This window comes from Equus asinus, chromosome 3 (assembly GCF_041296235.1).
Source record: "Equus asinus isolate D_3611 breed Donkey chromosome 3, EquAss-T2T_v2, whole genome shotgun sequence".
Classification (NCBI taxonomy): domain Eukaryota; kingdom Metazoa; phylum Chordata; class Mammalia; order Perissodactyla; family Equidae; genus Equus; species Equus asinus.
The window spans coordinates 160,750,249-160,765,202 of NC_091792.1; the positions used below are offsets into that span (position 1 = coordinate 160,750,249).

General features: G+C 51.5%; 2 protein-coding genes and 1 non-coding gene across 7 annotated transcripts in view; 1 reads left to right on the top strand and 2 right to left on the bottom strand.

Annotated features, from left to right (window-relative positions):
• NELFA (negative elongation factor complex member A) overlaps positions 1-5,009 on the top strand; it is a 28,026-nt gene extending 23,017 nt beyond the window's left edge. For all 3 annotated transcript variants that reach the window (XM_044767979.2, XM_044767981.2, XM_070506366.1), the window contains exons 5-11: positions 799-929; positions 1,024-1,093; positions 1,433-1,521; positions 2,570-2,681; positions 3,602-3,885; positions 4,048-4,147; positions 4,259-5,009. In XM_044767979.2, coding sequence (XP_044623914.1) covers positions 799-929; positions 1,024-1,093; positions 1,433-1,521; positions 2,570-2,681; positions 3,602-3,885; positions 4,048-4,147; positions 4,259-4,443 — 971 coding nt within the window. In that variant the 3' untranslated portion in view covers positions 4,444-5,009. The remainder of the gene's footprint in view (positions 1-798; positions 930-1,023; positions 1,094-1,432; positions 1,522-2,569; positions 2,682-3,601; positions 3,886-4,047; positions 4,148-4,258) is intronic.
• Positions 5,010-8,803: 3,794 nt separating this feature from the next.
• Positions 8,804-14,954, bottom strand: part of NSD2 (nuclear receptor binding SET domain protein 2) — an 85,615-nt gene continuing 79,464 nt past the window's right edge. For all 3 annotated transcript variants that reach the window (XM_044767975.2, XM_044767972.2, XM_070506365.1), the window contains 4 exons: positions 12,462-12,603; positions 12,074-12,180; positions 10,667-10,871; positions 8,804-9,414 (listed from right to left, as the gene is read on the bottom strand). In XM_044767975.2, the coding sequence (XP_044623910.1) occupies positions 9,143-9,414; positions 10,667-10,871; positions 12,074-12,180; positions 12,462-12,603 (726 nt within the window). In that variant the 3' untranslated portion in view covers positions 8,804-9,142. The remainder of the gene's footprint in view (positions 9,415-10,666; positions 10,872-12,073; positions 12,181-12,461; positions 12,604-14,954) is intronic.
• Positions 12,716-12,840, bottom strand: LOC123284848 (small Cajal body-specific RNA 23). Its single transcript, XR_006526295.1, has one exon. It is a non-coding gene; the product is annotated as a small Cajal body-specific RNA 23 (non-coding RNA).

Here is a 14,954-nt window from a genome sequence, read left to right on the forward strand (position 1 = left end):
TTGGCCATCCTGAGAAGGAGCCACTTGTGCAGTGCGCCTGGGTCATTGTGTGGGATCTGAGAGCGAGTGGCCCCTTGTGTCTGCATGCTGAGCACTGAGACGGGTCCTGGTGCCAGTAATGGGGAGGTGCCTGCTGGCTGGGGAATGAGCCAGATCCCTTTCCGTCCCCCAGTGTCGAGTGACTTCTTGACAGATGTGGGACCAGGTCTGGGGAGATGGGGAGGGTGATTCTGGCTGCAGAGTGTGTGGGCATCTAGCCAGTAACAAATCCATTCACCAGGAGGCACAAGAAAGAAGTGGAGGTTGAGTGCTGTCTGTGCTGATAAAGACTCTGTGTTAGGGCAGGTGGTTGCAGATATGCTTTGTTTCGGTTCAGTGTTTTTGGCAAAAATGTCATAAGCTGGCTGTGATATCACTGCTTCCCACAGCCTCACTCTTCTGGGCAGGCCAGCTCGACGCCAAGCGCTTCACTGCAGGGGAAGGGCCGACCCTCACTCCAGGGCGAGGACAGGAGTTGCAGGCATCCTGGGGACGTCACCCCCACCTGCCCTCATAGAGACGCAGGGAATCCATGGGAACGGGGCTCAGCCTGCTGAGGGGTGCCAGTGGGTGAGGCAAGCAGGCAGGCGTCTCCTTCCTCCAGAGCACGCTGGCGGCACAGCCTCTGCTCGTGCTGGAAAAGCGTAGAACATACAAGTGGCGAGAGACAAGCCGTTCCCCACCATCCTCCCCTGGGGCAGCCCTGTCCTGGGCCATCCCTGCTGGTCATCGCCACTGACCGCTGACTCTTCTCTGCAGCCCCACTCAAAGGCATCCCAAAGCAGGCGCCCTTCAGAAGTCCCACCACCCCCAGTGTCTTCAGCCCTGCCGGGAATCGGACCCCCATACCACCTTCAAGGACGCCTCTGCGGAAGGAGAGGGGAGTGAAGGTGGGCATGTCCCCTCTGGTGTCATGGCCCCGACAAGCCTGGCCTTGGTGTTCCTTACACTGTACTTAGGGTGGGTTTCTGTCTGTTTTGGCAGCTGCTTGACATTTCTGAGCTGGATATGGTCGGTGCTGGCCGAGAGGCGAAGAGAAGGAGGAAGACGTTGGGTGCGTAATCGGGCTTCCTGTCAGGGTCTGCGGAGGGAGAGGCGCTGTGCTGCTGGGGGGCTCAGCGAGGGCTGCCAGGCACAGGGAAAGGGCCACGCTTCCTGACCGTTCCTCTTCCTTTTCTCGTGGAAGCCTGCATTTCTTGTCTTACTGATGCCTTTCACGTCTCAACAAGATCATCTCTAACTCATTTCCTGAGGGCTCATTTTCTTCGCCTGGAGACTCGTGTTTGAAGTGCACGCTTGGTGTAGTGTTTCAGGACTGTCCTGAGCCCGCGTGGGTGACACATGCACCTTCTGAACCAGGTGGGCACTGACGAGGACTCTGCTTTGTCAACAGATGCAGAAGTGGTGGAAAAGCCAGCCAAGGAAGAGACAGTCGTTGAGAATGCCACCCCAGACTACGCAGCCGGCCTGGTGTCCACACAGGTAGGGTTTCAGTGCAGCCGCAGCACCTCCCACGACTGCCAGTGTCTCCCTCCAGCACCTCACGCAGCCAGAGTGGGTGCTCTCTTGTTCTGATTGTTAGCACTAAAATGTGTCCTGTCAGAGAATTTGTGTGTGTGTACATATATACATATGTATTTGTGCAGGTATGTATGTGTGTGGACATGTACATGAGGCAGCGCCAGCCAGAGCCCCTGACATGGGCCTGGCAGCCCGCTTTGGAACACGCATGTGCCACATGTGCTGCTCGAGGGGCTCCTTGGCGAGCCTCTTCTCCACTGCACCTTGGTTTCCCCTCTGTCCAGCGGAGGCGGTGATGCTTGCCTTGCGGGCGTGAGGGTGGGCTGGGGAGGGTGAGCACTGGCGGGCTGGGGTTGCCAGACGTGGCGCCTCGAGGCAGTTTGCTTCACTGCGCACAAGACCTCTGCCCGTGGGGATCGGTCCTGCCTGCCGTGGAGGAGGTTGGACAGCCAAGCGCAGCTCACTTCTTGGAGTCTCATCTGCGCAGACTGTGCATGTGCGGCTTGTGGCGATAGGTCCACAGGCAGGGCCTGGAGAAGGCCTTGTCACCATTGGTCATTTCTGTGTAATGGGTTACTTCCTTCCTATTGCATAGTTTTTTTTTTCTCATTTTCTTATAGTGAGCATGTCTTCCTTTTATCATGTGCTTTTGTGGTAAGAAAAAACATTGTTGAACTTTCTTCTTTGCTGGTTTGGGAGGCTCCTTGACCAAACAGGAGCAGCCCAGCCCCCTCCTCCTCTCCGAGGCAGCTCCAGGTCGGGGCAGTACAGGGAAGGGCCTGGTCTGGGCTCCAGTCCTGCCGAGCACAAGGGCTTGTGGTCTGGAGATGTCCCCTTGCCAGTGTCCTGCTCTAGGGTCGAGGGGGCCCTCCCATGGAGGTAGAGGTTTGTGTCCACTTGCGGGTGAGGCGCCCAGGCCCACGGAGGAGCCAGCACAGTGCAGCGTCTGGGGAAAACACGCACTGAGACCCAAGCCTTTTCTGGGAGGGCCCCATAAACTGTCTTCCAGAAACTCGGGTCTTTGAACAATGAACCTGCGCTGCCGTCCACGAGCTACCTGCCCGCTACGCCCAGCGTGGTCCCAGCCTCATCCTACATCCCCAGCTCCGAGACTCCACCAGGTGAGCGGGCAGCAGGGCCTCAGAGCCCTCAGCTCAGCCAGGACAGGCACCCTGTGCCGGGGTCAGCCTTCCTGAGGCCCTCCCCAGTGCCCACCAGGGAGGGAGCAGCATCTTCCCAGGACTTGCTCACACGGTGCTTCCTCAGGTGTCAGGACATCTGTCCTACGTCCTTCTCCTTCAGTCGAGCTGGTGCTGCCTGGGGTTGGGAGACCCTCCTGGCCAGCACAAGTTTCAAGAAATAAACCCAAAGTTTTCACCTGCTTTGCCCTTCCTTGGGAGAAGCAGACAGCTGCTCCTTGTACAGCCCAACAGGAGTGAGTCCCCGCTGGGGAGCAGGAGGGGGTTGCCAAGGTTACAGCACCTCAGGGTCCCCTAAGAGTCTCAGCATATCAGAAAGAAGGTATCTGAAGAAAAGGTAGGTAGTGGTTTTTGTTCTGAGGCTTTTGCTCCCTTGGGCTCAGGATTGCCTGCCAGGAAGTTGGCCCCGTGGAGGAAGGCAGCCAGAGCGGGCCTTGGGGTCAGGCGGCCTTGCTGGTCTTCTCACCAGTGCCCAAGGTGGGGAACCTGGCCTACCAGGCCAGGAGCTGACCAGAGCTTGGAAATCTTATCTGCTGGTCTGGAAAGGCTGAGAGCTCTGGCTAGAGGGTGGACTCTTGGGGGCTTGTGCCCATCACCTGGCTGGAGGTGCTATCCATGGCTCCTGCCCCAGCTGTGGCCAGAGGGCCTCTTGCCGGCATGCACAGAGCCAGTCTCAAGGCAAGCACGCGGAATTCAGGCGCTGTGTGGGCCCCAGGGCAGGACGGGGTCAGCAGTCAGGGCCTGGGGAGTTGGAGCAGTCTGTCCACTTTCTCTGGGAGGGGTGGGAGGGTGGAGGTCCCTAGCCCTACTGGCACCCTCACCAGGCTTCACTCTGCTTGCAGCCCCATCTTCCCGGGAAGCCAGCCTGCAGGCCAGCCGGCCGCCTGAGGAGCCCAGTGCCCCGAGCCCTGCGCTGCCAGCGCAGTTCAAACAGAGGGCACCCATGTACAACAGTAGCCTGAGCCCGGCTGCACCCGCGCCCACTCCCACAGCACCCTCCTCACCGCTGACGCCTACCACACCCCCGGCCGTCACCCCCACTGCCCAGACGCCACCAGTGGCCATGGTGGCCCCACAGACCCAGCCCCCTACCCAGCAGCAGCCCAAGAAGAACCTGTCTCTCACGGTATGTGCGCCTTGGTGGGACCACAGGCCACCAGGCAGATGTTGCAGCCTCACCGGCCAACACCTGCAGTGGGGATGCCAGCTGTGCCTGGCATGGGCCTCCAGGTGGCAGGAGGGGGGCTGGCGGGGCCCAGGCACCCACACCCCTTCTCCACACTTGCAGAGAGAGCAGATGTTTGCCGCTCAGGAGATGTTCAAGACGGCCAACAAAGTCACACGGCCCGAGAAGGCCCTCATCCTGGGCTTCATGGCTGGCTCCCGAGGTGGGTCAACATGGCCTGCCCTAGTCGGGTGGAGGGGTGTGGGCCCCATTGGGGTGGGGGCCGGGCTCCTTGGCCCCAGGCGCCCTGCCCAGCAGCCCCTGCTGTCTGCAGAGAACCCGTGCCAGGAGCAGGGCGACGTGATCCAGATCAAGCTCAGTGAGCACACTGAGGACCTGCCCAAGTCAGATGGCCAGGGCAGCACCACCATGCTGGTGGACACGGTCTTCGAGATGAACTACGCCACAGGCCAGTGGACGCGCTTCAAGAAGTACAAGCCCATGGCCAACGTGTCCTAGAGGCCGCCCCTCTGCTGGCCTTGACTCAGGCTCCAGGGGACAACACCGCTGGCTTTGCCGAGGGACCGGCCTTGACGTGCTGCCGAAGCTTTCTTTAGATTCATTTCTCTGGGGTGTTTTGGACTTACTTTTTAAATTTTAATATGGGTTACCTTTTGTGTGATTTAAGACACTTTTTTGGATTCAATATTCCATTTTTGAATGTTAAAGTTAACCAAAAAAGTTATAACTGCCTAATTTTAGCGACAGCTCTGCCTGTTAGACTTTTATCTTTTTTTATTTTTTTCCTAAATTCTACTGACCATGAGGGAGGGCTTTTCCTTGCTAGTGTAGCGCTCTCTCCACCCCCACGAGGTTGCGGGGACCAAAGGTGGCACCCAGCGAGGCTGAGAGCAGGGTGGCGCCGGTCCACCAAGGCCTGGGAGCAGGAGATGTCTGGCGCACTCGTCGCCCGCAGGGTTTGTATTGTCTTTTGTACAGTTGTGAGCATTTAAGACCAGTCTTCAGGTACCTGTTTTCATTGTAAAAACTACCTGAGTAATTAAAGTTTAGCTTTTCTAAAGAAAGCCCCAGAGCTGTGTTTTGGGCCAGCTCATCCTCTCTGCTCCAGGGCCCCAGCCTCTCTCAGGACAGGTGACACTGTGGGGTCAGCACAAAGGTCATTCCCAATGACAGATGGGGAGAGGGGGCACATCAAAGGCTGGTTCTTGAGCAGACTGAGGGCCAGGAGCTCAGCAGCTACAGGGCTGGATGAGTTAGCAGCTCCCCTCTCCTGACCATTTCACCTTCAAGGGGGCTGTGGGAACCAAATTATCTTTAAAAGAAAGAAAAGCATTTTTCCAAAATCAGAACTACACTTCTGTTTCCGATATTTGTTATACTTCCCATGGGCACGTTAGCCTCTTCCCAGCAAGTCAAAAGCAGGATGACAGCTGAGGACAGGAGCCCTTCCCTGAGTGAGGGGGCGTCGGAGGACTGTGCCAGATGCTGTAGAATGACAAACAATTCAAAGTAACTGGAAAAGTGGAAAAAAGCCCAAAACTTCAAAATGCAATCCCATATAAAATAAGTTTAAGAAAAAAGCCTTTAAAATTTTTTTAATACAAAAATATTCATACACAATTTTCCAAACACAACTTCTCACTTTAAATGCTATTATCTCCCAACTGGCAGTTCTCAAATCTACATTTCAGTATATTCCCCCTAGAAGTGAATTTCAAGTTTTTAAGTCTGTCAAAACTGGTGATTGATAGCACCCAATATTCCTAAACGGAGCCTGACGTCATATGGTATGAAGCTCAGACACCAATAAGGACATTTAAATTTATATTTAATTTCTGACAGGGCATTTCACATCTCACCAGGGTACGGTGGACACCATGACGCCCACAGACACAGCATTTTACTCTATTGACTAACATTCATCAAACACTACACTTCTCATAGGATCAAGAATTTGGCAACTGACAGTCATCTGCATTAACTTTCATTATACCAGGCTTATATTTAATTCCTGAAAATAAGGTAGTTCTGGAAGATGGGCACTATACACATTAAGGTTTATGTGTCAAGATAAATACTTCGAAGGCGTCAGAAGCGCAGACCTGAGTGTGTGTGGGGCCCGAGAAACGAGGGCAAGGCTGGTGTCCACACAGATCCTCGGAGGACAGGACAGACTGGTGCTTTCCACTGCTGTGGGTGCCAGACGTGTTTCCCTACAGTGGCCGCATTTTATAACTGCTGAATTAGACACATCCCTGTGACCTGCACAACGTGAGAGCCACCCACGTTCCCAGAGGCCATTGCTGGCACAGGCAGAGACAGCTTCACACGTGCGTGGGCACAGATTAGGTGTAGATCCTGGTCAGTTCCCGAGGCCGAGGAATCCTGAGGTGTTCAGACAGTTTTTGTTTTGTTTCTGCTTCACATTAGTGACAAAGGACTGAAACTGATGTTCAGAAAGACCAAATCCCTCCCAAAGCAGCTCTCAGATTCCCCAGGTAAAGGCCGCAGTGATGGCCATGTACCCTGTCGGCCCCGACGGGAAGGAAGGCCCTCCAAGGTCGGCTGCTACTCCAAAGCCTTGTTGTACTCAGATTCATTACTAGTTTGCTAGAGATTTCAAAGTTAGTGTTATTTGCTCATTAGTTTAACAGTTTTGGGAAAGAGGGCAACCATATTTAAAATAATTTTTCCAGTATTTCCTTCAGAAAGATCATAAAATAATTTGGAAATAATCTCAAAGTGACTCAGAAATCACTAGATTTTACTACTGTCAATACAAAAATAAGTTAATCTCCCCAAAGTGCACTGCAAAACCAATTCTGATGTTCTGACTTATGCAGAAGTCCCTCAACTGGTAGGAAAGGACAAGTGACAACATCGGCCAGTGCCCAGGCCCTTTACTCTACAGAGCAGGGCCAGACCCACAGCAGCTGTGCCTGTGCCTGGCCTCAGGTGCCCCTTGGGCCCAGACCCAAAACACAGGTGTGGGAACACAGCCCGGTCCCGTCACTGGAACACCCTCTCAAGTTCAGGGCGTAAGGAGCATAAATCAATCCAGTACTTTAAGACAGTTTGAGAGAAATCAGAGTTCTAAACTGAAATTCTCCACACTTCCCATGTCTTACCAGCAGGTGCGTTCCCAGGGATGGCTGAGCCCCACATGTAAGGACAGCCACCTGATGACAGAGCTCTCGTTTCTCCTTTGGTCCTGTGTGTGGTTATGTTTTCCAGAATCATGATAGAAGGGCCAAAGGGACGGCCACAGTCAGTAAAACTCTCCTACTCGTCAGTGCTCAGGGGACACGTGGACCCCTCAGGCCCCAGGGAGCCTCACACCTGAAGCAGATTCGTCCCCAGGTCACAGCCTGGCAGAGACCACAGCCCCCAAGAGCTCGTATCACAAAAGCACAAGAAGTAGTGAACAGGGGTCTTGGGTCCAAGTACCTCCTGCAATTCTATAAGGCAAAAACAATAGAAATGAACAGAAGAGCTCAGTAGCAGTTTTCAAGAATAGCTGTGTAAACTTTTCTGCAGAATAGATGTTCTTAGGTTGTTTGAAGAAAAAGCCAGAAAAAAGCACCTGCTGCTGAGTGTTCCCTTCCCTCTCATCACACATGTGGAGATGGGCAGGCCCCTCTGAGGGCACACGGGTGCCTGGAAGGATGCTCCCCTTTTCTCAGGATGCTCGAGAAACTCCAAGAAAGAAGGATCCAGTCTTCCACAGAGAACTTAGTACTTCCCAGAAGTTCCTCACTTTATGGGCTGGGCCTTTTAATAACTAAAAGTTAACGGAAATCTCACAGGGGAATGGGTCGGCCTGGCTGTCACAAGACCAGATGCCCACATGCCCGTCAGGCAGTGGTGCCCGGCACCCCTCAAGCCCCAGGACAAGTGCTTCTCGGTGGTGCTGAGCACATCTGACCAGCACAAGTCACGTTTCCCATGAACAGACCCACAAAGTGTGATGAAATGGCAATAACTTCATATGGCAATAGTTCTAAACTCTGGGTCTCTCCTCAGACCCTGAAAAGAACATTTTCTGGAAATGCTGTTTCCCACCGCTGGGTCCCGAGGGGGGAGCCCCTAGCAGTGCCCTGCTGCTGGAGCGTCGCCTGCGCTGCTACAGGGAGGGCAGAACACAGCGTTCAAAACCATGTCCCTAAGTTACCACTTGAAACAAACTAACCACAGGGGCCACACCCCTACCGAGTTCATTCCTTTTGCTGTGAGAACTCAGGGTCGCATCAGTAAATACACATTTCAGTCGGTGGTAATTTGTGAAACAAGTTTAGCAAAAATATATTGAGAATAAAGCCAGAAACTGATAAAGGAAAGCCAAATGGAAAAAAATATACAAAGTCTTTCCCCAAATGTTGGTAAGAACCTAGTGTGTTCAGGAGACAGGCCCAGGTGAGAAGCGCCGGACCAAGCCTCGTTGGGAAAGGCTGCTCCACACGACCCTACCCTTTAAAGGCCCACACAAGAGCGGCACTTAGTTCAAAGCCACAAGGAGAAAAAACCTACTGGGGAGCTCTTACAACAACACTATCACTATCACACTGCCCAGGGCCGCCTTCTCACTAGGATGGAAGAGAAGCATTTTGAGGAAAAATTTCACATTAGTATAAAAAAATCATACAGCTGTTTCATAAGAGCAAAATAATGATCAAAATTATGGTTTCCAAGGAATTCAGGGTCTGAGTCCTTGCCCAGGCCCCACCCTGGTCTCTCCTGAGTGATGACAACAGGTAAGCAGGCTGAGTAACGTTGTTAAGATTAAAGAGATAATAGTGATCCTTTAGAAAAAATACTACTCTATACATTTCGGGTGAGATAAAAACATTTCATATGCCAATTAAATTTCAATCATAACTTTATCCTAAAAAAATAGAGTGGGAGGGAACCTTGACATTCTTAGAAATTCAAGTGTAGCTGTAATGCTGTGTAGTAAGGCTTGTTTGTCCTGGAACCTTCCGAACCATGTGGCTCAGACAGGTCGTCAGTGCAGAGGCAGCAGGCGCTGCTGAGGATGGCTCAGTGGTGGGGAAGACGCTCCCTCCCTAGGAGGCCTATACTCTGTCTGTGGTGGCTTCGAGCTGGGTCCTTTGGGCCAGTCCCACACTCGGCCCTCTACCCACAAGGCGGGCTGGCCGCCCAACGTCGCCTCTGGATCTGGCCAAGCCACCACCTGGCGCTATTTGCCTTCGGTGACCCTCCGCCAACACCTCCTTTTCTTCCTCTTCCCCTTTGACTTCATGGGTTCTGGAAAGGGTTTCTCAGTCTTGGCACTTCTAACTGACTCTGCCCCCAAGTCATGCTCACAGCAGTATGACCGCCCATCCTGGGTAGAGCTGAAGGCTGTCCCATCTTGGTGTTCCTTGCAAAACGAATTGGGACAAAAGTGGCAAAATGAAGTAGAAGGCTTGCCACACACGTCACAATGATGCCAAGGACATTCCCATTTCCCTGGAAAGAAACACAAAATATTACCAGACAGAAGTGATGGAATCACAACTTTTAACATTTTCATGGTTGAAAACAAATTTTAAAACTCTGTCTACTCAGATGAATGCAAATTAAACAAGAAACTGCTTTCCATCCAACTCTTAAAACGTCTAGAGAAGTTAATATTGGTGCTCAGGCCTGGCTGGCTGGGCGGGCCTGGTGGAGAGCGCCACTGTGTGAACAGGCTCCGCCCAGCCACCTCTGAAGCCCAGGTTATGGCGCCTGCCAGCACAGAGCGGCCGTGGGGCCGCGTGCTATGCCTTCTGCCCCGAACAAGGCTAAGTTCTGTGCACGTCCACTGATCGCTCTGGCTTCTCTTCTGTGACCTGCCTATTTGTAGCCTGCTGTAGCCAGTTTTCCATGGCGTATTGATCTTTCTGGCATTAATTTGTAGAAGCTCTTTGTTAGGTTAGGGATAACTATCATATTCGCTGCAAATACCTTAATATTTGTTAACTTTGTCATCTTTTGCCAAAATGTTTTTGTTTTGTTTTTTTAGTCAAACATGTTTGGCTTTTCTTTTTATAGCTTTTTGGGTTTTTTGTCTGGGTAAGGGCCTCTCAATTTTTCTTCTGAGATTATAGTTAATATTTTCACACTGATGCCCATCTCTCTGAAATGTGGTGGTAGCAGAAGGTAGAGACCACTCCCTTGTCTTCCAAATGGAGAGGCAGGGGTGCAGCTCCAGTGTCATCAAGCAGCTCCTCCTGACACACAAGTGCCATCTCTGAGGAGAGCAGCTCCACCTCTCCAGGCTGGCTCCCTGCACTCCTCCTTCCTAGGTCTGGTCAGCCAGGAAGGCGACAGACCCTTCCCTTCTGAGGAGAGCTCTGCTCCCAGGGCCACCTCCTTCCTCCTGTGCCACCAGCCCTGGCTTGGCTCATTTCAGGCTTCAGCACTGACCAGGCACCAACTTACAGAGCTGCCTCTCCAGCTGGGCCTGTAAGGGCTGCTGCCTGAGCCCCTCCTCTGGGTGATCTAAGCAGACTCCCTAGTCATTCACACAGCAGATCTTTACTCAACGTGCAGATCTAGTTGAACAAAGAAAGCCTCTGCCACCCTGGGCTGGGGCACTTCCTGAATTACCAAGGACTCTGTGCCTGGGTGCGGCCTGGGCAGGAGAGGAAGGCCCCGTGGGGAGAGCAATGGACAGGGAAAGCCCGTGGTGCAGCCTCAGAACCCCAGAAGGCCACAGTGGAGCCTGTTCACCCACCGAAGGGCCGCTTGCCCAGGCCCAGGCATGACAGGTGGTAGGCCTTGGTGCAGAACTTGCGGTCACACAGCACCAGCTGGCCCCCGTCGCCACAGCGGAAGCACTCATCCTCAGACTTCTTCTTTCCTTCACCTTTTGTTCTACGCCTCCGGGTTTTTTTCTTGGTCTTTTTGCCCTTCTCCTCTGAAGAAAGGGATGTTGAGGTCTAGAATTAAGAATTAAATACACAGTTCACTTAAAAGAATTACATAGACTAAGGCAATAATAAAAAGCAAACTATAAAGAGAGAGATCAAAGCCAAAGTTACAATACAGGAATTTTAGAAATCTTTGGAGATGTTCTAACATCAAAAGAATAGAGGAGTTCTCTACAGTGAATAGGGAAAAAGATGCATGCCAACAGGACTGCTCCTCAAATAGATTCTTCCACTTCTTTTACTGGATGTAGGAAAGTTGAACTCGAAACAAGCACAAGCCTCCTACAATAATGCCTCTTGGCTCCAGCAGGGCCATGCCTCCCAGATCTGCTGATCCGACACACAGGGCCAAGGAGTGGCTCCTGCCCCCTACGTGGTGCATCCTTGGTTTTCTATTAAAAATTTCACTATGAATGAGAACAAATGTGAGAAGCAAAATTAGTCCCTAGGGTGAAGTAGCAGACACTGACATGGACATTCCAGCTCCAGGATTGGATGCCTGTGACTGGCCAGTGTTTCCAGGCCCAGGGTTGACACAGCACAGGGAGCTTGGGAAAGTGTACTGGGTGGAACAGTGTCCCCCAAATCCATGTCCTTCCCAGAACCTTGGAATGTGACCTTATTTGGAAATAGGGTTGTTGCAAATGTAATTAAGTTAGGATAAGGTCACAATGGAGTAGTGTGTGCCCTTAATCCCACGACTGGTGTCCTTATAAGAAGAGGACAAGAGACACAGACACACAGAGAAGACCGCGTGAAGATGAAGGCAGAGACTGGAGTGAGGATCTGCAGGCCAAGTATCACTGGAAACCAGCAGAAACTAGGAGCGTCATGGGACACATTCTCCCCAAGAGGCTTCAGAGGGAGTACAGCCCTGACAGCACTTTGATTCAGGATTTCTGGTCTCCTGAACTGTAAGAGACTAAAGGTCTGTGTCCCCAGTCTGTGGCACTTTGCTCCACGGAGCAGCCCTGGCACACTGATACAGAGAGGAACTTGAACAACAGATCTCCCACATTAAGAGAAAGGCTGGAGCTGCCCGGGGCCTCACATGCACCCTCCTCTGCCATCCTCACCCCGACCCTGCAGAGTCCCCACTCCCACTCAGCAACAAGTCAACTTGGAAGCAGCCACTTTTCACGAAAGGGATGTGTTTACAGACGTCTGAAACGCTGACATCAGTGAGGAAACACATGGAGCGAGGACTTTACCTTTGGTCTATCCCCGAGGAACCCGCTGCAGTTGGAGGCTCCGCACCGACAGACTGTTTTTTCATTACCCAAACAATCAAGGTTGTAGTTAAAAGTCAGCTCCGTCCCTGGGTGAGAGGAGACACCACACTGGAAACACTGACCTTCTTTTAAATAATGTCAAGAAGCTCTGATTAGGTCTACAAAATATGCTGCTATTTCCACAGCTACACTGGAACACCGTGACTTTTCAATTTTGCTTCATAAAATAGACATTCAAAACAAAACTTCAAAATCACCACCCCCGCCCCAGAGCCTCTCCAGTCTGGCCACACGCAGCATCAGGCAGTGGCCACTCTGCCTGCCGGCACAGCCAGGAGCCCCTCTGCAGAGCCCCCAGGCACTGTACCTGCAGGAATGTCACAGACAGCAAACAGGCCCACGCGAGTGTCACCGTTCACTGTCCACTTGAGGGTCTCACAGTTGGGCTGGCAGCTATGATTCATAAATCGGGAATAGTTTCCTTTGGGGCCAGCATCAATTATCCGGTCCTGTAAGGTACAACTCAAGTTTCAAGTACATGTATAGATGTGGTCAGTTCTTAGCCATGACGCTCTTATTTAAAAGGAATTGTCACCATCATAAGATATGCTGGACAACTAATGTTGTACTGAAAACTGTGGTCTCCCGTGTCCACTCGGACAGGAGACCCCCAAACCAGTACTGTTTCTGTCGCTCATGGAGGGCAGGTCAGGTCCACCTGGAAAGGACCGAGCCCTGGTGAGCACAGGAAGTGAGCTGGCACTCCCCAACACTGTCCATCAGATGACAGACAACGGAGCCAGAAGAAATAGATACTGAAGGTGAACACCAAGAGCCTACAGAAAACTCACACTAAGAGACAAGAACAAGACTAACTCAACTACAAAATGGGAAAGACATAAACAAACTTTCCCAAAGAGCAAATCCAGACAGACAAGCAGAAGTGAAGAAGTCCAAACTCCCAAGCAGTTGAGGAAACACAAATCAAATGACACTGGAGTCTGACTTCACATCCTGGCACTGACTGTTGGCCAAGATGGGACGGGCCGCCCCCTGGCTGGCAGGGGCAACTTTGAGACAGCAGTCTGGCAAAAGCGATGTAAATCACAAATAGAAGCCCACTGTGCTCCTGCCCTCGAGTTCCTGGGGCTCAACCCACTGAAAAGCAAGTGCTCATCCACACAAGCGTGTTTACATGGCAAAATCCAGAGAGGACACCATCACCCATTCACAGCGAAGTGGCAGACAGATCAGAGCAGAGCTTCAGGCTTCTTCACCCTAAGTCTCCAGACTAGCCACACAACCGGGAGGGGTCCCTGCTCTGTGATAGGAGCAACCGAGGTAAGAAATGTGGGGGAGCAGGAGGGTACTTAAAATTAGGCCACATCAAGTATCACAGTCACAAGTTAGCACAAAGTGAGGTCTGTGAGTAGGGGTAAATCAACATGGAAACACAGACACCCAGGAGATAGGTCTCCCGTGGCCCAAGGAGTGCTGCCCATGTGGGCCAGCACCCTGCCCTGTGACACAACTCCCCAGGACAGCCTGGCCCTGACGCATCTCTTCCCCACACTCACACCCCAACTTAATCTACACCCCTGCCAGTTGTTCCTTTAAAAAGAGAAGTGGGATTAGAACATGCTTGCTCTGCAGTATGCTTTTCCCCTAGACTAAGTGTTGTCAAACAACCTAACTCTGTTCCTCTTAGCAGCTGCATGATATTCCTTAACATAGACGTAGTGATGCTCATCTGCGCCGCTATGGGTGAAGTTTTAAGCTGTTTCCCTTTTTTACTGTGACAATGCTGCAATCAACACCCTCATGTACATATGTTGACATTCGCACAAATACTTCTCTAGAATGCACCCTGGAATGAGGACAGCAGCAGCCCTCAACAACTTCAATATCCTGACGGGCCCGAAGTGTTTTAATCTGCACTTCCCGGATGATTAGTGAGGCTCAGCATCCTTTCCTTTGTGCTGGGCATGTATATTTTTTCATCTAGGGATGGCCCGCTATGTCTTTGTTCTGTTTTATTTATCTTTTTATCGATTTGCAGATATTCTCTATATATACTCTGAAAACTAGACCCTGGTTAACTGTGTCAGAATCCTTCTCATAAGATAACAGTTGAGTTTTAACTTTATAATGCCTTTCTTCACTCAAAACTTTCTCAGTTTTATGCAACTATTTGATCAATCTGTTGCTATATGTATTCAGAGTTTTAGCGTAACACAGCCTTCCCTGCCTCTAAATTACAAAAGACATCTCCCCTATTTCCCTACCTCTTAAATTCATCTGGAATCTGTTTGGAAAGTGCAGAGATGGGGGGACATCAGTGCCTGCTGTGAAGGAGGTCCTTCACTGCTGCCCCAGGCACGCAGGCGCCATCAGCAGACACGTGGCCCTGGCCTCCGTCCCCGCCCAACGCCCTGTCATCTGCTGCCCCGCTTGGGCCAGTTTTCACAGGACTGCCACAGAGAGTGCCCTGACGCCTCCCAGAACACGTCCACCCCTCACAGTCATTTAAGGTACAGCAGCAGCTAGTCTTGCAGATTTATCACTCTATATGAGCTTTGGAATTGCCTGTCAAGGTTTATTTAAAAATTGTTAATATTTTTGAGATTACAATGAACTTATGTTTGGGAAGATTTATGTCTTTACTTCATCTCCCCACCAAAAACTGGTATGTGTTATCGTCCATTCATATCATCCTATATGTCCTGAAGTAAAACTATCAAAAGTTTTTTCCACAAAAACTTGCTCCATTTATGCATATGCATTTTCACTGTTTTTGTGGTTTTGCATATGTGGGAGGAGGGCAGAGAGGAAACCTGTGCACTCGACTTCCCTGTATTGT